The sequence below is a fragment of the Callionymus lyra genome, chromosome 19 (assembly GCF_982586985.1).
Source record: "Callionymus lyra chromosome 19, fCalLyr1.hap1.1, whole genome shotgun sequence".
Classification (NCBI taxonomy): Eukaryota; Metazoa; Chordata; class Actinopteri; order Syngnathiformes; family Callionymidae; genus Callionymus; species Callionymus lyra.
This window is the reverse complement of record NC_141836.1, coordinates 2914911-2942100: the sequence shown is the minus strand read 5'-3', so window position 1 is coordinate 2942100 and position 27190 is coordinate 2914911. Positions and strand designations below refer to the sequence as shown.

Sequence of the window (27190 nt, the reverse complement as noted above, 5' to 3'; positions counted from 1 at the left end):
TATGGAACCTATTTTAAAATGATATTTGGGTCATTCTGCTCTATTTCAATCACTTTACACTATAGTTTTATTATGTGTACGGACATGTTATGATTGACAGCTCCTATTGAGCTGGGGTGTGACCAGGAGCAGGAAAGTATCAGATCCTCAGGTGAGGTCAGACTCTGTACACGTTTTCATTCAACACACTGAGGAAAAACTGTGCTTGAATGCTCAAATAGGGCTGATAAAAGAAAGAGGGGTGAGGGAGGGAGGGGGGGTATGACATGAGATCTGACTCACTCTCCTGTGGTGCAGCGCCTTCATCTGCGGGTCACCACCGACCGTCTTCACCCTCCTAACAGAATCACAGCCTTGACGCTGCTTGACAAGTCACGTGTGCGACCGTCGCGTACTATTCAATCCGTCGCGTCGGCCATGATTCATGATTTGTGCTCTTAATATCTGGGTCTCAAACATGTGTCCTCACCCCCCCCCGACCACCCACGAACTTCATGAACTCCCGTGTTCGCCGGCACAGCAGACTCTTGAGAAAGTGTCCTGCCTGTACTTGTTGTCGCGGAGGACGAGTCACGCTGACACTTGATCAATGTCAATCTGGGCTGTAGTGACACACACACCGCTGATGTGTCATCGCTGCCCGGAGACGACAAATAATCACCATGTAGTGACGGACGCGCGTCTGCTCTCGCGAGCAGGAACCGTGGATCGTCAGGGATGTTGTTTCGCGAGAGAAAAACTGATTTTATTTGTTACGCAAATGTAGAAGGAGTTCTTAATTGTCTCAGCGGTTTATAGTTGTAGTGTTTTTTATAATGATATGAACAACTATTTGTGGTTTAATCAATTTAATATAATCATTTAAAGGTTTGTTATTTAAGTGGAGATTTACAGAAACTAGAGAATAATCTTAAAATACACAAAGTCTTACATTTGGAGTCAAGACCAAGAAAAGAATAAAGACTGTAATACATAGACATGATGTTGAGACTATAGACCCCTGAGAACAAGAAAAGACCAAGAAAATATACTGTTGGGACCAAGACCATAAACCCTTAAACTCCTGGCAGGACCAAGAACAAAAAAGAGACCAAGACTGCAGATATTTCTGAAAAATGCACGACCAGAGACCAGCGGGACCAATACAACACCAAGACCATAGACCGTCAAAATGAAATGAGGACTAAGACAACGGACCATACAAATCAAGCGAGGACCAAGACCATAGACTGTCAAAATCAAGACGGGACCGACGGACAAAGTCAAGAGCAAGACTTTTCCAGATTGAGACCAAGACCAGGACAAAACCGAGACCCTGCATAAACAGTCATGAGACCACAAACATTCCGTCTATATATTCCTTCTATTTAAAAACACAAATTCATTTTAATATTAATACTTTATTTAAAGGCAGTTGTTCCAACATAACAATTCCTTCACAACATGCAGTCTCATATTTCAGTTCAAATATTTTTCACTATGTTTAGATATGTTTACAAAATGTTCCAAATATATTCTCTCTGGTTTATGTTCACCACAGTTTTGCATAGTAACGCTTATATCTACAAAACTCTGACATAAATGAAGGAAATTAAAACGGTATGAAGTTTAATACATTGTAATAATCATAGTATTGTATCAACAATATAATTTATTTAACTTTGGTTAAAAAACGTTTTTGAATGAACATCTTCTGGGTTCATTTAATGCGGGTCTTTATAGACGTCTGGGAATCATCCATGTTGTTGGTAAACTTCACAAAGAAGTGTATATTTATGTTTACAGTGACACTAGAACAGGAATTATCTTCCAGAACATTTGAACGAATAGCTTCGATCCTGGTAAATATCTTATGAAACATTTTCTGCAGCCTGTGAAATGGGTTCGGACTACAAAAAATTGTTCTGACGAAAGACTTTTGTTCCCTTGAGCAACGCGAGGGAAGCTGAACCGACTGACCCAGATATGTTTCAAGTGTTGAGGGTTTAGCAGCTGATTCAGCGACGTGTCAGACAGATGGCGAAGTTGCTTAAGGAAGTCGGAGAAACACTACAACCTTTCAATCTTTGCGAGAGATCATGAGTTCACGAGCTAGAATACGATGACGGGATCAAACGAGAGAAGTCGGGAGTGAAGCGTCACCATCGTAACCACTGACGGTGACTTTAGATTTGGCTTCACGTGTCTCGCGTCACGAGTCCACCAGTGACGCACGCCTCTTCTCTGTTTCCTATCACATCACATCTGCTTTTTCCTCGCTCCATTGTTTGTCCTGCCGAGGCTACAGGAGGGTCTGAACCCGTCATCTCTCTGGCGTCGTCGCTTCCACTGTTGCTCTTTTTAAACTTCGCCTTTTTTCTCTAAATGTCAACCGAGCTCTGTTTCCAGGAGTTAGCGACGCAGCCTTTTATGCAAAAACACAGATAAACACACACAGAAGATTAAAAAAAAGAGGATTGACAGTCATTGGTGTGTTCGAGGAGAGAAGTAACAAACACTTTTGTCTCCATCTGTATCCTATACACACTATTACACCCACAGCCTGTCTCCTTCCTTCACACACACACACACGCACACACACACAAACACGCACACACATCGCATCAAAGCGCTTCTTCAACTGCCAGTTTCATGAGGCAGAGCTAATTCACTATACATTTTTGGAATCCTCCTCTTTTCTCCCCCTGTTCCGATCCTTCTGTTGTTTCTCGTTCCCCAATATCCTGATCCTCTGCAGGACGATTGTCGGAATCTCGACTCCCTTCTCAAATCCCGGCTGATGTACGGCACCGTGCTGTGTCATGTTTTCATCAAACACACATCCTCATCGTGATATGAATCCATCGGAAGTTTGGTCCATCAAAAAAAAAAAAAAGAGGGGATTTATCTTGGTTGGCATGGCAACGTCTCCCTGGTAGAGTCGAGGGAGGGAATTCTCCCGTCAAGACATTTAGCCTCAGAAACACTGAGTGTGTTTTAAGGTGGGATGATTGGGAGGAAGCTGCTTAACTTCTGTGGATCATGTTCCCCTAAAACAACCTCACCCACTCGCTCACGCTTGTCCAGGGACGACTTCTTCCCTTCTTCTTCTTCTTCTTCTTCTTCTTCTTCTTCTTCTTCTTCTTCTTCTTCTTCTTCTTCTTCTTCTTCTTCTTCTTCAAAGACCTCACTTCAAAAGCTGCAGAACACTATCCCCCTCAACCGTCATGACTCAGAGGTTTAGTTAGTGCAGTTTGTTAATGACCCTGAGATCATCAGGCGGCTGGATGTGACTGGTGATGAACACTGTACTCCTGCTTCCACCAATATTGTTCAGCTCTTGTCAACTCATCACTGCGACTCACACATCCAGCTCTATTAAGAAGTAAAAACCGTATCATTTAACATTTTAAAACACATTTAAGGTACATAGCTGTCACTGGTAGTGAAGGAGGGAACCTCAGGGGTTCAAATCCTGGTGATCAACCATTTATTTGACTTCTGTAATCTTGGAAATGTTTTTTATTTCTATATTATATTAGACTTTCTTTTAGACTTTCTTTTATTGTCATCGCACAGAAAACACAGCAGTGAAACTGGCAATGAAATTCCGTTGCTTGGCAACCGTTAAAAAAAGGCAGCAGAGAGATGAATATTAAAAGTATAAATATGAATAAGTTAAAAATAGTGCAATATAGTATAAACAGTATATAGTAGATGGTTTTTAACGTCATGTGAAATAGACCTGTTGGCAGAGGTATGTGCCGTCTTAGTGCTCTCGAACACTAGCATGTGTGATCCACTCAATCCCACCTTCAAATCAACAGAAACTCTCCACAATAAATCCATTTCAAAGCATCTCCGGTGAAGAGAGTTCTCAAAAAAGAAGGAGTACGATTATTTTCAACATGTTCCATTTCTCTTGCCCTTCATTTTTGTCTTGATTCCACTTGTTCTATCTCCGCTTCCTCTAATGGACCGAGAACTTTTTGACTTTTTTTCTCTTTTTTTCCCTCCTCTGCTGACTCTGTCCTACTTTACCGTCCGCCGTTCTTTGTTCACCTCTCTCTCCTGTTACATCTTCAAGTTCAGCCTTTTATTCCCTTTCTTCTGCACACATTCATTCCTGGATATTTATGTCCTTCCTCACTTTTTTCAATATCTCTTTGTCAACCCAGTTTCTCTTCTTTCTTCTTGCATTTTTCTTTCTGCTTTATCGTCAGAATTTAACTCAGATCCCCGTGCAACTGATGGTTGATGCCAGAGTTTAGCAGTTTATTAAACGATGTGTCAGATTCCAGTCGGACAGACATGGATGGTGAAGTTGTCCAGACCTTTCTTCCAGGACTCGCAACAGTGGCTGCTTTAGTGGCGATAAACCACGAAATCCAGCCGGTAATAAACTCCACCCTCTCTCTGTCTTGCAGAAAAAAGAATGGCTGTGTCTCAACTGCCAAACACAACGCCTAATGTCCGGAGGTGGCCTCGACGACCCCCCCTTCCCCGTCCCCCAGCCGTCCCCCAAACACCAAGCGACCGGTTCGCCTCGTCACCAGACGCCCACCAGTCAGCAGAGCCCGCTCCATAAACCCGTGGGTCAGCAAGGAGCCAAACCCTCCCAGACCCAGAAGCCGAAGGGAGACGCCGCCGTTAGCGCGCCGTTCACGCCGACCGCCGCCAAACAGCCCGCGGACAAAACCACAGGTCCGACAGCGGCGCCGACCACTGAACCCCAGAAGGACACCAAGACCATTGAGGAGAAGCCAAAGACCGAGCCGGACACTGCCAAAGACACCAAACCCTCCCAGAAGAAAGGAGAGCAGATCACGCAGATTAAAGAGATGAAGAAGTCCAGGCATTATGATGTAAGTACTCTGTTTCTCCACCTCATCAATAATTCCAAAGTCTTCCTTGAAATATTCAAGCGTCCAGAGACTTGTGACAACATTGGTGACTCACTCGCTTGACTGCTTTGCTGCAATATCGCTTCAAAAATTGCATTATGTTCTCGCAGACTTCAAATATTTGTGTCACATTTAGAAGAGATGTTGATATTTTGATGAGAAGATGCCGAGATGTGACTCAATGTTTGTGATGATGTCAATCAATCGATGGGTTTTCTACTCACCATGGAAACATATTAAACCCTAAATCAGGTTTTATTTTGACAAAACATGTCAAATATTGCAACTTAAAAACTAGTTTCAGATCTTTATGTACATGAACCGTTTACACCCAAGACTTGTTTTTAGCATCGAACCAAATCTTTCTGCCGTGATAGACGACCAGGTCTGAAGGCGTCCATCTTCCTGGAGCGACATTTTTTAAACATTGCCTTCAACTGTGATAGAAACCCAGCCCGCTGTAGCGTGACGACAGGAGCACGATGGACCCATTAGTTTGGAACGTCAAACATGAATAAGCATCTCATATGTATCAATCTCAAAGTGATTTATGTGTTTGGAACTCTTGGAATATTGTTTCAAATCCATGTGATGTCATTGAAATGTCAGATGATACTTTTGTGGATTCAAGCTGTTGTTTTAGAAATGTTTTTGGATGATTTTCTCTTCATCATGCTTTCATTTACCAGGTTAGTGCCTCTGATGTCTCTGATGCAGCATGACTGTTAACTCACTGATAGTTTAGTTGGATGACACGGTAACATATGTATGAGCTATGGATGAATATATTCATTTCATCAATGATGCCACTTTTTTTTATGATTTGTCTAAATAATCTCTGATCTTAGCTTCTTAAATTGTTGTTACAGTTTCATTTTTTCATGGACAAACAATTTTAAGCCTAAAAATTGAACATGTTTTCCTCAAAATATAAACAATTTGTTTTCTTTTTGTCTCTGTAGGACACGAAGAACAACAGCACACACGACTTGTCACGCAGTCCTCAGAGCCTCAGCGACACTGGCTACTCTTCGGACGGCATCTCCAGCTCCCAGAGTGAAATCACTGGACTGATCCAGGAGGAGGAGATGAAGCTCAGTGAAAGAGGAATCACCATAAGGGGCTCTCCGCCGAGTCCTTCGGAAATCAAGAAGCTTGAAAGCTCCATGAGGCCTCTGCTGGAGAAGAGCATGAGCGAGGAGAAGCCAGACAGGAGAGGAAGAAAACACCGGGACCAGGACGACCGGGGGAAGCAGCGCCCACGCTCCTTATCAATCCCACCAGATTCGTACGATTCTGACGAGGAACTCCAGGACATCATGGAGGAGGAGGAGGATGCGGCGGATTGGGAGGGCAAGAGAAAAGAAGGGAAGGAGGAGAAGAAGGAAAAGAAGAAGAAGGATAAGGACGGCGATCCCACCGAAATGACGGATGAAGAATTCATGAGGAGACAGATCATGGAGATGAGTGCCGATGAAGAGAATGAAGACGAGGAGGAAGAAATGGATGAAGACGAAGATGAGGACGAAGGGTACGGATATCAAAAGCCCAAGAAGACGCACCACAAGCACGTCTCTGACGGGGGGAAAGAGAAGAGGCGCCTTCAGCATCACTCCAGCAGCTTTGAGGAAGAAAGCAAGAGCTCCAGCGACGTATACAAGGGCTCGGTGGAGGAAGGTGAGGAGGATGGGATGTCATCACAGGGAGGTCTGAGGCGCTTCAAGACCATAGAACTCAACAACACCAACAGCTACAGCCGAGACATGGAGCTCAACAACGAAAATGACCTGAGTCTCGATCGAGAGCCAGAGCTTGAGATGGAAAGTCTGACGGGCTCTCCTGAAGAGCGTTCACTGGGTGACTACTCCTCAACTTTACCTCCGACTTCTTCCTCATACGGCTCAGGCCAGTCTCCTACGTCCATCTCATCGATGGAGGAAGACAGCGACAGCAGTCCCAGCAGGAGGCAAAGACTGGAGGAGGCTAAGCAGCAGAGGAAAGCTAGGCACCGCTCTCACGGCCCTCTTTTGCCCACTATAGAAGATTCCTCAGAAGAAGATGAGCTGAGAGAGGAAGAGGAACTCCTACGAGAGCAGGAGAAGATGCGGGAGGTGGAGCAGCAGAGGATAAGGAGCACGGCAAGGAAGACTAAAAGAGACAAGGAGGAGCTAAGGGCTCAGAGGCGCAGGGAGAGGTCCAAGACCCCACCTAGTAATCTGTCACCGATTGAAGACGCATCGCCAACAGAAGAGCTGAGACAAGCTGCAGAAATGGAAGAGCTTCACCGTTCATCTGCCTCTGAGTATTCTCCTCAGAGTCTGGATTCTGAGGCTGAAGGCTACGAGTCCAAAATTTACAAATCAGGCAGTGAGTACAACTTGCCCACCTTTATGTCTCTGTACTCACCACTAGAGAAAACTACAACAACAACCACCATAGCGCCATCTTCAACTTCCAAACCACTCAAAAGTGCAGAAGAGGTGTATGAAGAGATGATGAGAAAAGCAGAGATGCTTCAAAAACAACAGAAGCAGCAGCAGCAGCAGCAGCAGCAACATGGGAGACACGGCCAATACTACGACGAGGAAAACAATGGACAAGGCTATGAGGAAGAATACGAATATGAACAAGAGCAAACAGGATACGACAACGAAGCTGCAGATATAGAAACAGATATTTATGAGGAGATACGTCAGACATCTCAAAATATAACCAAGATGCAGCTGGCCACCGATGAGCAGGTTGATATTGAGATTGAGAGTTCCTACACAGACAAACACCTCCTTGACACAGGCTCAGCTTTTGCAAAGTTACTTGAACAAAGCAATGCTCTGCTGACCCCTGGTACAAGCCCAACACAGATATCAGCTCCTGTTTCATTTGCCGAAACTGGAGGAAGAATCCCTGATGTCAGAGTGACACAACACTTTTCGGCGAAAGATAACCACAAGGACCGACTTAAAAGCCAGGCAGGAAAGAATGGTATAACTCCGGCAGTGGCTGCCACCACCATTGCAGCGTATGGCGTCTACGCTAGAGATGCTGTCACTATTTCTCAAACTAGTACTAGCCACACTATGACTTCTACCCAGTCTAGCATGTATGGCCGGCACACGGGAAGCACTGCTACATCTTCAGCCACTGTCTCAAGTGTATGTAGCAAGATTGCAGAGATAACCCAGGCATATAGCCAGAGAGAGGTGATCACTAGAAGGGTCGGGGAGACTCGAGGCGTCCAAGTGCGAGACGGCTCAACATCATCCAATGAGAGAGTCATCGAACCTCGTTCTCCCAAGTATACCACTTATTACAGAAGTACGAGTCCTCCTCTTTCTCCGTCACCTCCACCTCAGAGTCCTACACGTACGTCCTCTAGAAGAAACACAGCCGAGTTTTCAACGCAAACCTTTAATTCAGCACTACGAACGGACACAGGTGGCTCAACTTCTCCAGTGATCGCTCAGGGAACCCAGACCTCACATCGATCAGTTTCCCCAAGGCTTTACCGACAGCAGTCTTCACAGGATGCTCCATACTCACCACCTGCAAGCCCAGCTAGGCCAATGACCGTGAATACAGCTACTTCACCCTTGTCCTCGCCTACACTCTTCAGCCGTCAGTCAACATTTGAGAGCTATTCTCCTTGTGCAAGCCCTCCAGACACACCTCCTTACCAACATTCTCCAACAAGGGGCTTCTACAGAACACAAAAAGTAAATGTCGGAACAAGTATGGTTAGCACTGCCAGCACCTACACAAGGGGTTCCATGTCAATGGATAATATCTCCCTTTGCCGGATATCTACAGTCCCTGGAACCTCTCGAGTGGAACAAGGTCATATGATCCAAGGTGGAAGTGTAGTGGATCTTAGGACAATTGCAAAATCGACACCGATTATCATGACAGATCAGGGAATGGATCTCACCTCCCTTGCCACTGAATGTCGAAGATACCATGGTGTGCCAGAGGGGGTTAGACATTCAACTGTAGTGCAGCCACTGATCATGAACCTAAATACCCAGGAGATTACGACACCAACAACTGTAAGTGTCACTGTGGCCGCATCCATGTTTATGACTCAGCCTAGAAAGCCCTCAGTTTATGTGGACCCTCATCAAAATCAAGTCGATCTAGGTCAAGGCATGGGATCGCCTGTGTGTTATTCACAGCACAAACCCCCAATGTCACCTCCAACAGACCCATCTATACCAAAAATTGATGCCAAACTTGAAGATCTCAGCATTCAACAAAGAGAGCTGCAAAAACAACAAGAGAAGCTTCAAATGCAACAAGTGATTCTTGAACAACAGTTGCAGCAACACCATCAGCTACAACACCACCACCAACAGGCTACAGCATTGGCCAGATTCAATCTCACAGGACAGATATCACCAATAGTGAAAAAAGATTTGCTAGTTAGCCAAGCTAGTTCTGCCCCAGCTGTGGTAAGTGCTGTATCTCCTGCCATCAACACTGACATGTACAGCACTGGTCCGGTAGAGTTGAAAGGCAAACCAAGTCCTCCAGGTTTGATTCCTGGAGTACAACCCCCCCATAGCATGGTAGTACAGATGAATGGAGGACAAGAACAGTCCAGAGCAGTCACCCAGTTGATGATGGTAGAACAAGGCCAGGACGCTATGGAGCTTGCAGGTGGCCAAATTAAACCTGAAAACCAGCCAGCTTGCTGTGATGTAGTTTACAGACTTCCATTCGGTGGTAGTTGCGTTGGAGAATCTGAAAAAGAAGGCATAAGGCCCCCATCAGCTCCTCCTCTTACGTATGAGTCTGACCCAGAAAGATCTGGACGATACCACGAGTATCCAATGGATGCAAGAAAAGCCTATACATTGCCTTACCCGGGAAGACTACAGCCTTCAATGTCCGATACAAACCTGGCTGATGCTGGACTTCAAACATATACTAAACTTGAACCACAATTCCAAGCCCCAGGAGAGCTTTCTGTGGACCTCACTGCTATGAAACAGGGATATGGTGGATACATGGGAATGCAGTATGGTTCCTATACTGATCTTAGACATGGTGGAGAGATTGCAGCCCAAACGTTGCCTATCAGAAGATACAACTCACTGTCTAACATCAGTTCGGACTATGGGTACTCAGCAAGGGAAATTGCCAGCTTCCAGGAAGCCAATCTGGCTCAATATAGTGCCACAACTGCAAGAGAAATTAGTCGCATGTGTGCAGCACTAAATTCCATGGATCGGTATGGAAGCAACCCAGATTTAATGCATTTTGGCTTGGGGAGAGGAACAAGTCCAGCTACTGCTAGACTTGCAGCCGGCTTAGGCATGAGACCAAATCTTCTCTTTGGATTAGATGGGAAACCAATTACCCACAGTCAAGCTTTGACCAACCTTATCAATGCAAGGCAGGCTAGTCTCAGAGCAATGTACCCAGCAGCTATTCGATCTGCTGATGGAATGATCTATTCCACTATACAGACACCCATTGCTTCTACGCTACCCATTACAACTCAACCAGCTTCTGTAATCAGACCGATATTGAGAGGTGTCTACAGACCGTTCCCATCTCCCAACATGACTCCTGTGCCACTATCAAGTCTAACCAGACTACCAATAGGCCCAAGGGTATCCTTACCAGGGCAAGTTCCTGTGCGATACCCAGCACCTGGTCTTCTACAAACAACATCAGCAACTATCACTTCTGCTGCAGTCACAATGTCTTTTCCAGCTAGCACCTCTGTAACCGTCTCTTTGACAGCTTCTTCAGTCCAGGATGAGCCCGTTTATCTTGGCAAGGGTGCCACCTTGACGTCTGCCGATGCCTCAACAATACAGGGTACACTTGTAATTCCAACAGATCCACAACAACAACCAATAAACCTTTCACAAGCACATATCCAAAATCAAATGCAGACTAGTGCTCAGGAGCAGCAGCTGCCTCCTCCAGCGGCACATGCCTATGCACCATTGACCCAGTCACAATTTGCCCAGCCTTCAGTGTCAGATCCTGCTGGAAGTTTACCCATCCAGGGTGGTCTACCACCCTTCCCTCCACCGGGTGCTGTGCACAAAGAGGGTGAGACTGAGGCAGAACGATTGCACCGGCAGCAAGAACAGCTTCTACAGATGGAAAGAGAACGAGTTGAGCTGGAAAAGCTCAGACAACTTCGGCTACAGGACGAGCTGGAGAGGGAAAGGATTGAGTTGAAGCTTCACAGAGAGAAGGAGCAGATGTTGGTACACAGAGAATTGCAGGAGCTGCAGACCATTAAGGAACAGGTAGAAGACGACTTGCTAAAACGAAAGTTACAGACTGTTGTGTTTGCATTGTTACACATTTTAAATCTGTATGATTTACATTTTGGATGTTTTTGTGACATTTGTGTTGGAGTATTATTAAATTGTCGTACATAGACCTGTGATGCATTACTGTTATCTTTACTTTACGTGGTTTGTATGTGCATGTCATTAAGTGCATGTGTTATTCTATTTAAGTTTGTTTTGTACAAGGTTGGTTAATAGGGTTTGGTTTGGGGTTTAAAGATAAGGGGTATCAGGAATTACCCTGGAACTGTTGGCTCTTTGAATGCATATGAGAAATGTTGAAGACGTCATACTCACGACGGAAGAAAACATTGTTAAACTTAACAATGAGTCTCAACATTCTTTGGTTGCAAACTGTGCATGGATGGCATGAAAGTGTGCGAGTATTGTTTAGCGTGTACCCTGATGTTATAGCTACGACATGATCGTGCAGAGAACATATCTCAAGCCTATGTGTATATTGAAAATACTCCTAATACATATTCATAATATTGATATCCTGTATATAAATAGAGCTAATACAACAATGTTCTCCTTTTTCAATAGAACAAGCAGTTGAAAGTCTATCAAGTTACCTCTTTTAAACAGGTGTGGACGCCTTGTGAGATGAGAATGAGGAATGTCTAATATGCATCCAATAACTGACAACACAAGCAAAAGGCTTAACTCCTTTGTTGTGCAACCTTTGCCATTATAAATATGCATTAGCTTTTCCTATGGGCTTTTTGTGAGTGATATAAGCAATTAGCCCCCACATTCTGCACTTGACTTGTGTCACCCTGACATTCTCGCTTTTTGAACCAATTTAGTTTTTTTACTCCATTTGCACAACAAGAACTCAATTTGTTGCATTATTTTGTAGGACTATTGATTTGCATCGACTGATTGTATTTATATTGATCAACTCTTACTGATTCAGAATCAACTACATGGCATGTTTTATTGGTGTTTGAATTTTCCTTTTTATTATCTTAATGAATCATTCTTGAATGTTTTATTATTTCGGGCATCCATGGTCAACCACAGCAGCACCATATCTCACCACGTCTTCTACTTTATCTCGCTACCTTTAGGTTCTGCATCAACAGCAGCACGAGCGCGAGAAACAACTTGTTGTCCAAAGGGAACAGCTGGCCCAACAGAAATCCCAGCTGGATCAGATCCAGTCTCTGCAGCATCAACTCCAGCAGCAGCTTGAAGAACAGAAAAGGCAAAAAACAGCTGCAGCTCAGAACATGCAGGTACGCAAGTATGGGGTGTGTGTAGCCCAAACCACTGGTTAAAACTCTGCATCTAGAGCAGCACTTTACAAATTTCAAATGTAGCTCTTCTTACCTGTCCTTACGTCCAAAGTGCCCAAAAACAGAGGATAGTAATTCTCGAGTATCTTATAACAATAAAATACTAATTGTATTGACAGATGGATGGGCAACCCGTGCATCCTTACATCGACGCTCACATGAATTCCCGTTCTCTTCCCAACTCCTCGTCCGAGATGTGTCTAAGAACTCAGGATGAGCATGTGGAGACCAGAAACAACATGAGGAAACACAGTTCCATGACCAGGCTCAGCAGAGACAGCTTGGATGGAGATGGTGTCGTGTTCTACGGCTCCCCCCGAAGGATTGTGGACAGCTCCGTGCAGACGGATGATGAAGACGGGGAAGAAAGGTAAAGTACCTAATAGATAGATAGATAGTGTAGTTACATCCTGTAGAATAGTGGTTCAGATTAAGCAACTATGTTTTGTAAAATCAGTGATGTATAATATATAAGAATATATAAGAAACAACATTCAAAGTTTGCTTTATGTTTAAGTAGAATGGAAAGGTTACCATAAATGTTTCTCATCACTAGGTACATGATGCGCCATCGAACCAGGAGGCGTGGTCGCAGTGTTGACTGCTCAGTTCAGACCGATGACGACGAGGATAAGGCGGAAACCGGTCAACCAGTGCGCAGACGGCGATCGCGGTTCTCGCGTCACGCGGAGTCGTCCAACAGCCAAGCTGCTTCAAGTTCCACGGGGGCGAACGACTCCAAAAATGATTCGTCCAAGACGGTTTCTTCCAGTATTGCCATCCAAACGATCAGAGAAATGTCCTGTCAGACAGAGGTTGAGCATCTAGGCAGGGTGTCCCCAGTTATTCACGTGACGGTGCCAGACCCCAGCAAAGTAGAGATCGTGCACTACATTTCAGGCCCTGAGCGAACCCAAAAGGGACAGTCCCTGGCATGCCAGACTGATCCAGAGGCCCAGTCCCAAGGTGTAGTAGCTCCTCAGCTCAGTGTTCCAACCACTGTCAGTCCATATTCCTCTTCTAACAGTATGCAGCAGTCGGGTTCGGCTGATATGATGAACCACCAGAGACAGCAGAGACAGCAACAACAGCGACGTCGGCCAGACCCACTGGACATCAACTACCAGCCTCACAACCACATTCACAACGAGTCTGTCTCAAGTGTCATCAGGCAGCAGCAAGGTGCCCCCAAATCTCCACAGGTCCTCTATTCTCCTGTGTCGCCAGTGTCTCCTCATCGTCTGCTGGAGACTTCCCTGTCCAACGAGAGGCTGAACAAGGCCCACGTCACGCCCCAACAGAAGTCTTACACAGCCGAGTCACCCCAGCGACATCCATCCATGCCTCGGCCCATCAAGAGCACGCAGAGGTCAATGTCGGACCCCAAGCCTCTGAGCCCCACCACGGACGAGCACACCAAGGCCAGGTTGGCCTTGTATCAGCAACAAGCCCTACAGAACCAGGTAGAGTCATTCAATTCAGCTCACGGTGAGCACAGAACCATAAAATAATAAGAAATAACTATAAATGAACAATGTTTATCAGCTACGATTCAGAAATCCTTTTTTAACACCTATAGCAAGTCGGATCTTTCACTCTGGTAAATGATATAGCACTCGTATATCATCAAAATGTCCTCATTAACTGCAGAAGTGCCATTCCTGGCAGCAATACTAAAACTCAATAGCATACTCTGACATCGTTCGATAATATATATTTAATTTATGCTGTCAATGCTTAACATTTAATTGAATCAAAGCAAAACTCATTTTAAGACCCAAGAATGAACAGTATTGATTTGAGAGCTTGTTAGATCTTAATTCAAAGGACTACAGTTGAAGAAAAACATAAAAAGAAGAGATGTTAAAAAATGATCTGCTAAAAAAGAGGTATTAAAATGCTCCATTAAGAAGCATACATAACTGCAATTGGAAGTGCAAACAAAACCATTAAAAAAAAAAAAACATTTGGTTCAAATACCGTTTGCTGCTCTTGGAACTGTTTTTTTCTGAATTCTAACCTCAATATTGCTCTTGTTTCCTGCTGTCCTCGTCTACACGTGTCTCCTTCGTCATCCTTATTAATTCCTGTTTTTCCAAACCATTTTAATGTTTGAGTTCACCCCTTTTGTCTCCGTCTACTGAAACAAAACATGTTTCTAATTCTGCTGATTCTTTTATGACATTCCCGTCCACCCATTTTTTTCTCTCACTATCTTGGGCAAATACCATTTACCATGAATTTTCTGTATATTTGCCCAACTCTCCCTACATGTTTCCCTCCCTCTCTCTTTCTCTTTCTGTCTCTTTCTCCCTCTTTTTCCTCCAGCTGGCGGCCCTCCAGCAGAGCTCACTGCTCCGTAAGGTTAAGAGAACCCTGCCAAGCCCACCTCCGGATGAGACCGCAACATCGGTTCACCTGCCGATGATGACGCCTTCACTGCAGCAGGTCTACTTGCCCTCCGTGCCCAGCCTCAAGCCCAGCTCCAGGTCTGGCTTGGCTGCCAAAGCCAGCCTCCTCAAAGACCTCACCCATGAGCTGAAGGCCGTGGAGCAGGAATCGACTAAACTGAGAAAACAACAAGCAGAATTAGAGGAAGAAGAGAAAGAGATTGATGCAAAACTGAGATACTTAGAGCTGGGGATCCATCAAAGAAAGGAGACATTAGTCAAAGAGAGGGAGCGAAGGGATATTGCATATTTGAGGTGTATGGGAGACAGTAGGGACTACATGTCTGACAGTGAGTTAAATAACCTCCGTCTTGCAGCTGCAGCTGCATCACATGAGACAAATGGGCTACTGACAGCAAGACCAAGCACTGCCCCTTTAAGCCAATTTCCTAGTGACATCAACACAGCTGCCCAGTATCCCCCCACATCCTCATTCCTGTCATGCCAGTATCCCCATAGCCAAGCAGCAGCACAAACTCAGTCAACTTTACCATACCAGTCCTCAACCTTTAACCAGCCCCCTTATCCAACAGTGTCTCAATCCCAAGCACTGCCACAGCCCACTCCTCTTCAGAGCCATAGTCACACCCCAGGACAAACCTATCAGTCTCAAACCTCCTACACCTCCCACACCTATCCCCAAGCTCAGCCCCCATACCCCCAGACAGACATCGGGATACCAGCTGCACCTCAGTCACAGCCTCAACCAGGGCATACAGGCTTTGGACCTGCACCACCTGGTCAGCCTCCTTACCCCACCCACAGCTCACCCTACCCTAGCGCTGTATCCTCCTACCCAAGCCAGACAACTCCATACCCAGGACAATCCCAGGCAGAAATCTTGACAGTTCATCCCGGTAGACCAAGGCAAACCACTCTTGCTGACTTGGAGCATAAGATGCCCACCAACTATGAGACAATCAGCAACCCCACAGTTGTGGTCACAACCACAGCTCAGGATGCTACCTACTCAAGTGGAGCCCCATCTTATGGTCAGTACAGTGCTTCAACAACAATGGCGAGCTCTTATGGGCCTTATGGCTTAGCACCGGTGTCAAGTAGTTATGGTGGGTACTCCACAATGCCCCCTTCAACGTACGGCCCATATACATCAACTCCAGCTAGTTCCTATGGACAATACACAACAACCACTGCTAATGCTTATGGCTATACCACAACAACAGCCAGCTCATATGGACAGTACACAATTTCCAACGCATATGGACATTCTGTAGATAGTCCTTCGATTTACAGCACAGCAGATGGGATGTATGGGTCTCCTGGCTTAGAGCAAAACATTCCAAGGAATTACATGATGATTGAGGATGTAAGTGAGCTGACGGCAAAAGATGGGCTGGGCACGACAGCAGGGGACATGATGCACCATGGCTCTACCGGACGTTATCCAGGTGACATCCACGGCCACAGCAGCACCATTGGCGGCACGACACGGGGTGGAACCGGCAGCTCCTCGTACGGCCGGGCACCTGAGGAAGAGGCAGCGATGCAGGAAGAATTGTACGACCACCATGGCAGGGGTAAGAGCAGCTACAGACACGGACCTCTAGGGGGCAGCAGCAGCAGCGTGAGCAGTAGCTTGGGTGGGGGATCCCCCTATTATTATGACTTCGACTACAAACATGGCAGCCTCCGCTCTGGGGCACAGAAATCTTCATCATCCAATAGAGGCCTTCTGGCTCCTGCTGTCATGTCATCGAAGCGCAGCAAACACAGAAAATGGGGGAGTATGGAGCAGAAAATTTCAAAGTTTTCTCCTATAGAGGAGGCTCGAGATGTGGAGGCAGATTTGGCCTCCTGTTCAACCATTGCTGGTGGGTCTTTCAACTCTGCCAACATCCGAGGACGTCAACTTATTGAGGATTATGGCTTCAAGAGGAGTACTTATGAGGCCGGCAGTGGCAGTACCCCTGTTAGTAGATACTATGGATCAACAGGGGAAGACAATGATCGAATATACTATTCCTCAACGGGTCGCTCTCGATCCACTGGATACGGCATGGACAAGATCTCATCCAGGGACTACTCTGGGTACCGCAGCCGATCTTATGAGAGGGATGACCGTTCCTACAAATCTGGATACAGCAGGGGACGTCACCCAACCCGGCAGTACTCTGAAGAGGAGAGCCCTCTCAGCCCAATGGGGAGGTTCATGCGTTCTGGGCGATCATCAAGCCTAGGTCCCGACCCGTATGACAATTGCAGCAGTAAATATCAATACTATTACGGCCAATATGGTTCCAGCCACTCCCTGCCAGATGTACAAGACCACATACGGGACCTTCCTCGGACACATGTCTACAAGACGGAAGATACATACTTAATAGATGATTATCATTGTGCTGTTTCAGACAGCGAAGGTAATTGTGGGCGCTGATAGCCCACTACTACTGCCCCCACCGTCTATCTAAATGTCCCCCACCCACCCAGAGGATAGGCTTAGAAAAGAGAAAGAGAAAGAAACAAAGCTAGCTGTTGCATGCTGATGTTTTCTTCTTCCCGAGAGCCTTCTGGAGCTCTCAGTTCAGTGGACTGCTGTCTGTCTGTCTGCCTGCCTGTCCGTCCAGTCATCTGTTTGTCCAAATCTCGCATGGTTCTCCGGCGTGGTCTTTTTCCTCGTTCGACACTCTCTGAATCACTTGGAAGGTCTTTGCACGTCACAACTATTCTGTTATTATTTAGTGGGTTTAATTATTAACAATGTCTCTACTGTGACTATTATTTTGTACACAATAGGTCTCACATTATGAAGAAGCTATTAATTAGAACGCTAACAATATAGTGGTAAACATGTTGCAACTCATTAAGTCAGACGTGTGTTTTTCATAGCACTTGTAGGGCTTGTAGACATGGGCGTGATATTTGTAAGAGCATCAACATGTTTTATGGTATATTTTAATGGGTATATACCAAATATATACAGTATATAACTAATCGGTATCAGGACTGCATTAAGTGTATTTAAAAATAAGCTAAACGTTGACTTCTCATTGCAACAGATAAACTGGTATCCAGTTTGCCAAAAAGCCTAAATAAATGAAAAGAAAAATCTGCTACTTTAACTCAATATGTATTTCTTATACTTACACTTATGAAAGGAAAGTTAAAGGCTGTTTTGAGTGTTTGTTTTGTGTGTGGTGATTTGTGACATGTGATTGCATGGACGTATTTTTATTTCTTCCTTTCTTTCTGTGTCTCCTTCTGTCTTTTTTTTTGGCATGTGGTCCGTCTCCTCTCTTCGTCCTACCTCCTCTCAGCCTGCATGCCGCTGTCTCCGAACGACATGGAGATTGACTGTGATCTGCTCTCGGTTTCCAAAGCCTACCATCTTGGCCAGGAGGAGACCGACTGGTTTGAGAAGCCACGTTCCAGCTCTAGACACTATGGCGGCAGTCATTCCGCTGGGAGAAGCCGCCATGGTGTCAAACATACCTACCACGATTACGATGAGCCCCCCGAGGAAGACCTTTGGCCCCAGGACGAGTACGGTCACGGCGGGAGACATTCCACATCACGTGACCAACGGCATCACGGCAGCACCGGCCGACACTCTTCCTCCTCCCGTCATTCTGATGAGCCGAGAACCTCAAGGTCCTCTAAGGGGCACCCGAAGGATCCCTCCGTGCGTCATGACCCATCCGGGCGATCATCCTCTACAGGAAGACGTGGTGAATCAAGGTCCGGGAGTTACCATTCCTCAGAATACTCCCGAGATCCTTCTGGGCACCACCATGGCCAACGCACCTCTAGACAAGGGGAACAACACCGGTCCTCCCGCAGTAAATCCCAGCAGCAGGTGGACATGCAGGGACAACCAGGTAAATGTGTGTTGGTACCGGCACTTTGGCTGTGGCAGGACAAGGGGCTGGTTATTCCACATCTAAATCATCTCCATCTACTCTACATAGGTTCCTCCAGGTCTGGAAGTTCTTCAAGGGGTCAAGGACAAAGCTGTGGACCTCCTGGTTCCGGGCGTCAGGGGGGACCTGGCTCCCAGATGGATGGGACTCAAGGACAGAGGACGCAGCTTCAACAACAAGCCCAGACGTCAGCAGCCCGACCGGGACAACCAGGTGTCGCTGGAACTACTGGCCCTCAGCAGCAGCAGCAGCCCACGACACAAGGACAAGGCATGGGAATGGGAATGGGAATGGGACAGAACCAGACCAAACCAGGACAGATGGGACCCGCCGGCGGACCAATGGGCCAAGCGAGTCGCCCTGGTCAGATGGGACCAGCATCTGCCCCCATGGTAAGTGAGACAGTCATGGGTGTAGTCGATACATTTTGAGAGGGATTTTCAAATGCAGGCGTTTCCTGTTATATATTTTCTATTGTGTAGCTTCAATTCATTTAGTACCAACACCCCAAAGCCAATAAACCCAGTTGAATCTGAACTTGAAAAGCTGTGAGGTTGAGTGACCCAGCATCCTGCTGAGACCTGAATTCAAGTGAGACGAGATTAGATGACCTGCAGCTGTGAAGATTGAGAGCAGGTGAGTCAGAAGAGCCGCAGAGAAAGAGCAGGCCGTCGCCCACCGACAGGAAAAAGCTCAACCAAAGAACATGGAGCTCGAGACGCTCGCCCGGACTGAATGAACAAAAGTCTCCTGCACAGATGGAGTGGGAAACTAAGACTATTTTCGGGCTGGAATTGAGCCTGAGGTTATTTGAAAGGCTTACAGGAAGACGTAGAATGTAGACGGATTGAATGTTTTTTCAATATGCTTACTCATTCACTTCATTTCATGTCGGGTCCTTTGTGTAATTAAAAGTATTGATTAACAGTCTCAAAGGTTACAAGGCGGCATGGCTTCTGTCCAGAGACTATTTATGAGGTTCTGTCAAAGAGACCAGCACTTTCCGGACCACAACAGACACCAACCCTGTTTGAAATCCTTTTTTTCTTTTTTAACCTCTTGTGACTGCTGTAAATCATCATCTGCTCAGTGACTCGACAAAAACCTTCCCAGAGGATGAAAACCGTCGGTCGTGAGAGTAAAATCATCACCAGATAATAATAGAAGATTTTTAAATAATTCAGTGTAAACACATTTATATTATGAAACCATTTTGAAGCAACATTCAAAGCTAAAAATATTAAAAATATATATTTTAAAAATGTGTTTTTTCTGTGTCAAGATGAGCCATTATTGCATCACTTTTGAAACCATAAATTGTTCAGCTAGTTTCACGTTGGGTTCCTCTACCAGAGAGGAGCTTCAAGTGCCAACAACCAAAAGATAGCTTGATGAAGTGATGAACTTCTTTTTATCCTGAGGAGTCATCAGCTGTTCATGAGGTCATCGGTTCTAAGAAAAGACCTGGAGAAAGACAGAGACAGCGATAGTACCCTCACTCACGAACAAACCCATCTCTTTGAGACGCAGATATTGAATGAAGGAACAAAACTAACATTGACTTTTCTTCTCTCTTCCCCCACAGACGAAGATCGAGACGCCTCCAGTAACAGCAATTGGAGCGAAAGCAGCCACAATAAAACCGGGGCAGCCGCCGCTCACAGGAATAGGTGCGTGGAATGAACTCCACCAACATCTGGCTTCTTCTGCATTATGTAATGTAGCATTTCATCTGAGGATCGTTCGTACGTAATACCTCGTCGAGAAAGTAGGACATGAAACACACCGACATCGAGATGATTTATCACTGGAAGTCGGGAAAAGTATCTTTAAGACCGTTCGATTTTAATGATCTGAATTGACCCAAGCAGGGCCAGATAGTGTCAGGGAAGGAGGCCAGATGATTTATGTCTCACTATTCCATATGCATTTCTCGCCGCAGGCTCCAAGGCTGCTCCTAGACCCGGAGGTATCGGCAGTGCAGCCGCAGGTCAGCCTGGAATGGAGGGAGATGGCATGTTGTCCAAAATCCTGCCTGGAGCAGCCGCAGAACAAGCCGGGAAGCTCGGAGAAGGTTCGGAATAGAGATGTTTCCGAGGCTTCAATGGTCAAAAGTGTGATATGAAATTTACCCATTTCTTTTTCTACTTTCCTCCTCAGCCATCACCGGTTTCGGCAAGAAGTTTACATCTTTCTTCTAAAAAACATGACGACAAATAAGGTGAGTTTTAGTTCGACTTCACTTTCTGTTTGATGCAATTGTCGTGTTTAACGTTTCCAGGATTCGACACCTTCAAGATCTCGTACCAGAAAAACCTGCGAAGCCACTTTCCTTTTGCTCTATATTCCCCATGAAAGAGAGAAAGAGAGAGAGAGAGGAGAGACGGACAAAACGGTGGGCGTGGTCAAGAAAACTGGTGAGTGTTTAGCTTGTGTGTTTTGACTCAGTCACTGAAGTGTCAAACTCTTTCCTGCTTCTTACAGCCAAACAAGGACTGTGATGCTCTGGATGCTTCATGTCAGACGCCGGAGAGACGCCGTCACTCTCGCCGGCTCACAGACAGTAAGTGGCAAGTTATTCATCCTATCGTGATGAAATCGTGTCGACCATAACCACGCCCACTCTGCTGGGATTGGTCAAGCATGGAGGTTTGTCACCGCGCGTCATCAATCCTGGAAGTCTCCACCTCCAAGGGACTCGTTGTATAAACAAAGCAGCGGGTGATTACAGCTGGCTGGAGCAGGAGTGAAGCCATTGTTAAGTCATAATGGACTCTCGTAACCTCTCCTTCGCCCAGATTTCAGGGCAACTTTATAAAGTAATAAGTCCAAGACATTGTCAAGATGAAGGACTCACTGCATCTTTTTTTCAAACCAACAATCAACTGTCGATGAAGAGGAAATGCAGAAGATAATTACGGAAATTCTGGTGATGCTCGGAATGTTGGTTTCCTCCCTTGAACACTGTATATGTTTATTTTCCTATATATCCTCGACTTGTGAGCCAACTTTCCAGGTTCAGATCAAGTTTTTATCCGTCTGAACACGTCCGGCTGGTTCAAAATGACTTTAGGGAACCAGGGCAAATTATGGAATGTTACCTGCTTCCATTGAGTTGATGACTTATTTATAGTTCAAATGCTTAAAAGCATCTAAAAGGGGGGGATATTGGGAGGAGGAGAAACACACAAAGCTGACCCTAAATGGTTTTCTAGTTTATTTAGTAATGTTTTTAAAAACAAGGAGTGCTTGTGAGGAAAAAGTCTTTTTTTTTAAGTTTGATCCTCGGTGCTCATCAAGAATTTCTCAAATTCAAGACAAATGAACAAAGGTTTCTCTGGAATTTCTCCCCAAGAACATCCTGAAGCTCTCATCCAAGAAGCTACTTCAGTTTCTGGTAACCATGAGAGGAGCAGGTCTTCCAACAGGTCTTCCCAAAAATTGCTTTGAAACCTTCCTGCTGACCATGAACGAAAGGGAATCTCCATGGACCCCGAGAAGATATATGCATGTGTTGAATTCAAACTCTTTTTCTCCTGACTTCACAGATCATTCCAACGAGCAGCATCACCAGGACTTTCTCCATCCTACCATCATCTACAGCCAAAGAATGGGATTGCAGTGTCCAACCGACCTGTGTGGTGGCGCTAAAGGTTGAGCTTCTTCTGACGTGCTGGAGGGAGCCCGACCGATTTCATCACAGACCACCAGGTGGATTGTGTTCCACCTCCACGGAATACAAGTCCAATGCATATTCCAGTGGTGGCAGGTCATGACGGGATCCTCGGCGTCACAGTCCTGGACTCTAAAGTCCTCTTTTCTCCTCACTTTCTCCCTTTAATGGAAAAATGTAGAAAAGGAATTCCGAAGAGCTGAAAAAAAAGCAGGATTTTCTGGTACTCAAGACCTTTTTTTTCTTCCGGTGTTTTCGGCAAGAACAGGAGACGAAAGATAAAAACTACCACACGACCACACAGAGAACGTGTGTCCAAGTGCGTCCGTCGACATTCCAGATCTTCAGCTTCCACGCTTCTGATTCCAACCCCAAGATTCTTGGAGCGCCGTGGAGTGGAAGCTGCGTGGGACCTCATATCCAAGACCTTTACACTGTTCATCAACAGAGGCCATAAAGACACTCGCATCTTCGCTTCGACACCAGAGCAGTTCCTGGAGCATCACTCGGGAATCCGGCGGAGCCTTTTGCGAAAAGGGAGATATTGAGGCGTGTTCCGATGTGCTCGAGTTGCTGTTCAGCCATTACTAAGCCATTAAGACAACAAGTACCTACAGCACTTGTTGTCGAGAGAATAATAATAATAATTCAACTGCGCGATAATTGGCATTTTTCACATTGTTGTCTATTCTATTTTTTATTTATTGTGCTTAAGTTTACAATAATCGCCTTAATTCTTTTGTTTTCAAGTAAAGATGACTTATTTTTATCGTATCACACCTTTTTTATGTATCAGCAGTGAGGATATTTATATTTTTTATATGTTAATTATTTAAGTTTTGTATTTATTTTGTCCATCTTTTGTCATTATTGATCAATTATAAAAGCAATAGACACAGGTAGGAGAGTAAAGAGCACAATCTTGTGTCATTTTAGATGTTGGTTGGATTAGAAAAACACTGACTCACTAACTCAACACCACTCGAAAATGTACTCTTGCCTCGTGGAAGGAGCTGTAAACACTGGTTTGGTCCCGGACCAAGACTGAGACATCTTCCTCATCGGATCGGCCAGCGACACACTGCTCGGCCGGAGGTGGGCGCACCGGAGGACAGCAGAGAGGCACTGAAACATCCGACCAGTCCACCGCTGAAACAGAACTGGACTGTCATTTCCTGCAGGGGTTGGGTTCAGACGTTCAAAAGACGGACATAAAGCGGGACGAAAACGACCCTCAACACACCAGAGCATGTGTCTTCACTCAGTCCAAATGTGCACAGCGCACGTCAAAGCACACTTGGTGTCAAAAAAAAACAAAAAAAAAGAAATCCACGCGTGTGTGGATTCAAAAAGTCACTCGCCTTTTTTTTATCTTTTCATTTTGTACCATGGCGACGTTCCCCGCCTGCAACCCGACCCTCGAAAACCTCTCAGACTGTCAGTTGTCAAGGAAACTTCTCAGGTCAGTGTTCTCCCTGCTGTCGCTCCCGCAGTGCATTGTGGGATCTACAGTTCTCAAAAGAAAAAAAAAAAAAAAAGAAGATACTGTCAGGCCAAACAGTTCGAGGCCTTCAGCGAAACCAACCAACTTCTGCTGTATATTGTCTGTGTGAACGCTCGCTGGGAACCTTCGCATGCTGCCCGGCGCAGAGAAACCTCAGTCACCTCTATATTGTTCCTAATGTTTGTATGTACAGATTGTGTGTGTGTGCGTGTATGGGCTAGTATGTGTGTATTTAATAATCTTCATCTGACGTGGGAAAAAGAAACACAAGGTACAGACGTGCTCCACTGCGACCAATAGAAAGGCGACCGCTCATCTCCAGTCGTTCTATGCAATGAATCCCATTCAGAGAAGAAGTGGAAGGACACATCGGCCACCGTGAAGACTCCCATCGTTTTTGTGACTTTTTGTAGAACGTGTGAAGTTTTAGGTCACCTGGAGGTGAGACAGTCGGCATGTTACCTGGCATGTCGCTCCCTCCTTTCCCTCCAACTGGGGAAAGATACAAAAAAAGAGGTTATCGTGGAACCAAGAGATACATTTTCCAGCAGCAAAATATTTTTGGAACGTTTTCAAAAAATCTCCTGTGACTGAGAGAGGAAATCTACACATTATAATTGTTTGAATTACAGAAGAGGACAACTTGTGATTTAGACACATTTAGTTCATTTATCTTGAAATTAAGTACAAATAAACTCACGTAGGCATCAGTAGTGCATGACAAACAAAACCAACTCAATTGATCTTAAATAAGGTGCATTTAAACAAGGAAATACAAAGAAGCGTGTAGAAAAATAAACTTTCTTTTCAGTCAAATCTGTTATATAAGAGTTTACTGCCGTCGTGAGCAAAACACTGACATATATAAGAGATTATAAGGAAAAAGATTTTAAAAAAATAGGTTAAAAGGGAGATATCTATATATATCCATAGAAATATAAGTTTATCGATATATTGACTCAACCTAAGCGTAGTTGACGTTAGCTCTAAAGTCAAGAAAAGCCCCTCCTTATATTTTTCTGAAAACAAAGTCATAGCTCATCATCACGGATGGTGTTAAAGAATGAAAGTAAATATTATTCCTTTATATAGATCTTAAAACGAGCACACAAGCTATCACCAGATGTCGAAACTTACTTTCGCAAACGAGTGAATGACTCTTCAGTTTTAAGTGGACGTTTGATCCCCAGGAAAAATGAGTAAATATATCTATATTTTTCGTGATACATTTGTTGAATATTTAAAAGTTTATTTTATCATAACAGGGAGGAAACCAGAGTTATAACAGGTCAGGAAACATTTATGAACAGGTGCAATAGATGGAGGTTTAAGAAGAGGTTCGTCAGGTTCTTGAAAGATACGTTCGGCTCAATAGAAGTGGAGGATTCGGATGATAAGGAGAGATATTCGGGCCAAAGAAAGCCAAGGAAGCGTTCGCAGACGAATAAGGAACAATTCAAACGGGGCAGGAGCAATAATTCACCTGCACATGGATGTAATAATCCAGCAGTAATAACACAAACGCATCAGAGCAAGGGCTGGAAGTTGTGTCCACTGATGAAAGCCATTCTGTGTTTAGGGACTCGAGATTAACTGCAAAAATAAAAAGCAATCGTTTGTGAAAGAAGCACAAAATAATAAGAGAGCAAGAACAAGTCACATAAATACTTATATAGTCCTATTTTTGTTGTGTTACATGTTTATTTAAAGAGCAAAAAAAACAGAAGTGTGTGAAGGATTTAAGTTTACAACAGATCACCGCTGCAATATTTGTAGTTGTAAGGTATTTTAAATGGATATTTTAACTATATTTGTCTGAGAAAAATCCCCTTTTTTATCATTTAAAGGGAACTGGAAGAGATACAATCTATACAGTGAACTTTAAACACACAATTACAGATGTTAATCCATGAATGAACATGAGGGAAATGATGCTGAAGGACAGGACGGAACCCATCACATGTAAACTCGTTCACCTGTAATGAATCAACTACATGTGCATGACACGTCTGACGTCTCCACCATCTTTTCCAGCTCACGGGCTGCCAACCAGTGTAAATAATACAGATCAGGTTCTGATCCACATTCTGAGAACACTCCAGATGGGGGGGGTAACGTCGCAGACCCCCCCCAAACATCTCCACCTGACTCGACGTTTGATTTGTGGTTGGCTCGTGCAGACGCTCCATCAAGAAGATTTCAATTCAAACATGTGTCGTGTTTGAATTACACAACAAAAAAAAGTTAATTTTGCTTTCATGAAACATTTCCATACGGTTGGGCAGAGTTAACGGAGGTGAAGAGCGAGAGGATCAATTGAACAGAGATGTGTAAAAAATAAAAACCACATTGAATGGGTGAACATACTGAGAAAAAAAAAAAAGAGCCTAAAAACGATGACAAAAACGTTCCATTCACTGTTGTAAGTGCAATGATCTAAACTTCCTGTTTCCCCATTGTAAAACCTTGTGTATGTTTCTGTGTAATCCTCCTGTAAATGGGTGTAGTAGACCTGGTGCATCATGCCATGTAATGTGATGAATGATAAATTAATGACCTTACAATACATTTCAATCAGGAAAAATAAAAGGAAAAGATAAGTAACTTTTGCTTCTTGCTTTTTATTTCCAGCTTAACGACAATTTTTATTTTGAGTCAAATATATGCATGTTTAGAAATCCTATTTATATTGTCTATAGAACAACAATGCGTTTGTAGGTTCACTGGTATCTCTGGAATGAATCGGTGACACCTGCTGGTGAGTTTTAAGATTGCAATCTAAAATCCAAGATAATTCAGATTTAAATTCAGGCAAACAGAACATTTAGAATGTTTAAAAAAAAAAGAAAAACAGCCTTTTGTCTGTTTTAATGCAGCCTTAATGATAATTTCTTAAAATAAAATGAATTGTTTTTCTCTAAAGCTTTTATTTTTAACTTTCTTTTAACCCTTTACTAAATCATCATCCAACATCTGATCATTCTGTGACTTACAATATCGGACCGAGAACAACATCAGCACAGGCGACTGAAAGTTGAACTGAAGAGATTCAATCGCTTACGTTTTCTTTAAAGTTGTTTTTTTCTCCAGGTTCTTGCCAATTCCGATCACACAAGCTGTGAAATATGTCCTAAAATCTTACCATTCATTTCTCAAATCAAAACCAATCCTTTTTAATGTCATTTATTTA

The 27190-nt window shown here is 44.5% G+C and overlaps 1 protein-coding gene across 1 annotated transcript in view; it reads left to right on the top strand.

Moving 5' to 3' along the window:
- The window catches only part of bsna (bassoon presynaptic cytomatrix protein a), a 56276-nt gene extending 29672 nt beyond the window's left edge, over positions 1-26604 (top strand). The window contains exons 4-18 of the mRNA XM_087782488.1: positions 4407-4844; positions 5846-11149; positions 11741-11782; positions 12268-12435; positions 12615-12865; positions 13052-13958; positions 14824-17323; positions 18284-18781; positions 18872-19215; positions 20409-20493; positions 20766-20897; positions 20984-21044; positions 21105-21240; positions 21308-21386; positions 22372-26604. Of these exons, the coding sequence (XP_087638614.1) occupies positions 4407-4844; positions 5846-11149; positions 11741-11782; positions 12268-12435; positions 12615-12865; positions 13052-13958; positions 14824-17323; positions 18284-18781; positions 18872-19215; positions 20409-20493; positions 20766-20897; positions 20984-21024 (10710 nt within the window). The 3' untranslated portion in view covers positions 21025-21044; positions 21105-21240; positions 21308-21386; positions 22372-26604. The remainder of the gene's footprint in view (positions 1-4406; positions 4845-5845; positions 11150-11740; positions 11783-12267; positions 12436-12614; positions 12866-13051; positions 13959-14823; positions 17324-18283; positions 18782-18871; positions 19216-20408; positions 20494-20765; positions 20898-20983; positions 21045-21104; positions 21241-21307; positions 21387-22371) is intronic.
- Positions 26605-27190: the final 586 nt, after the last annotated feature.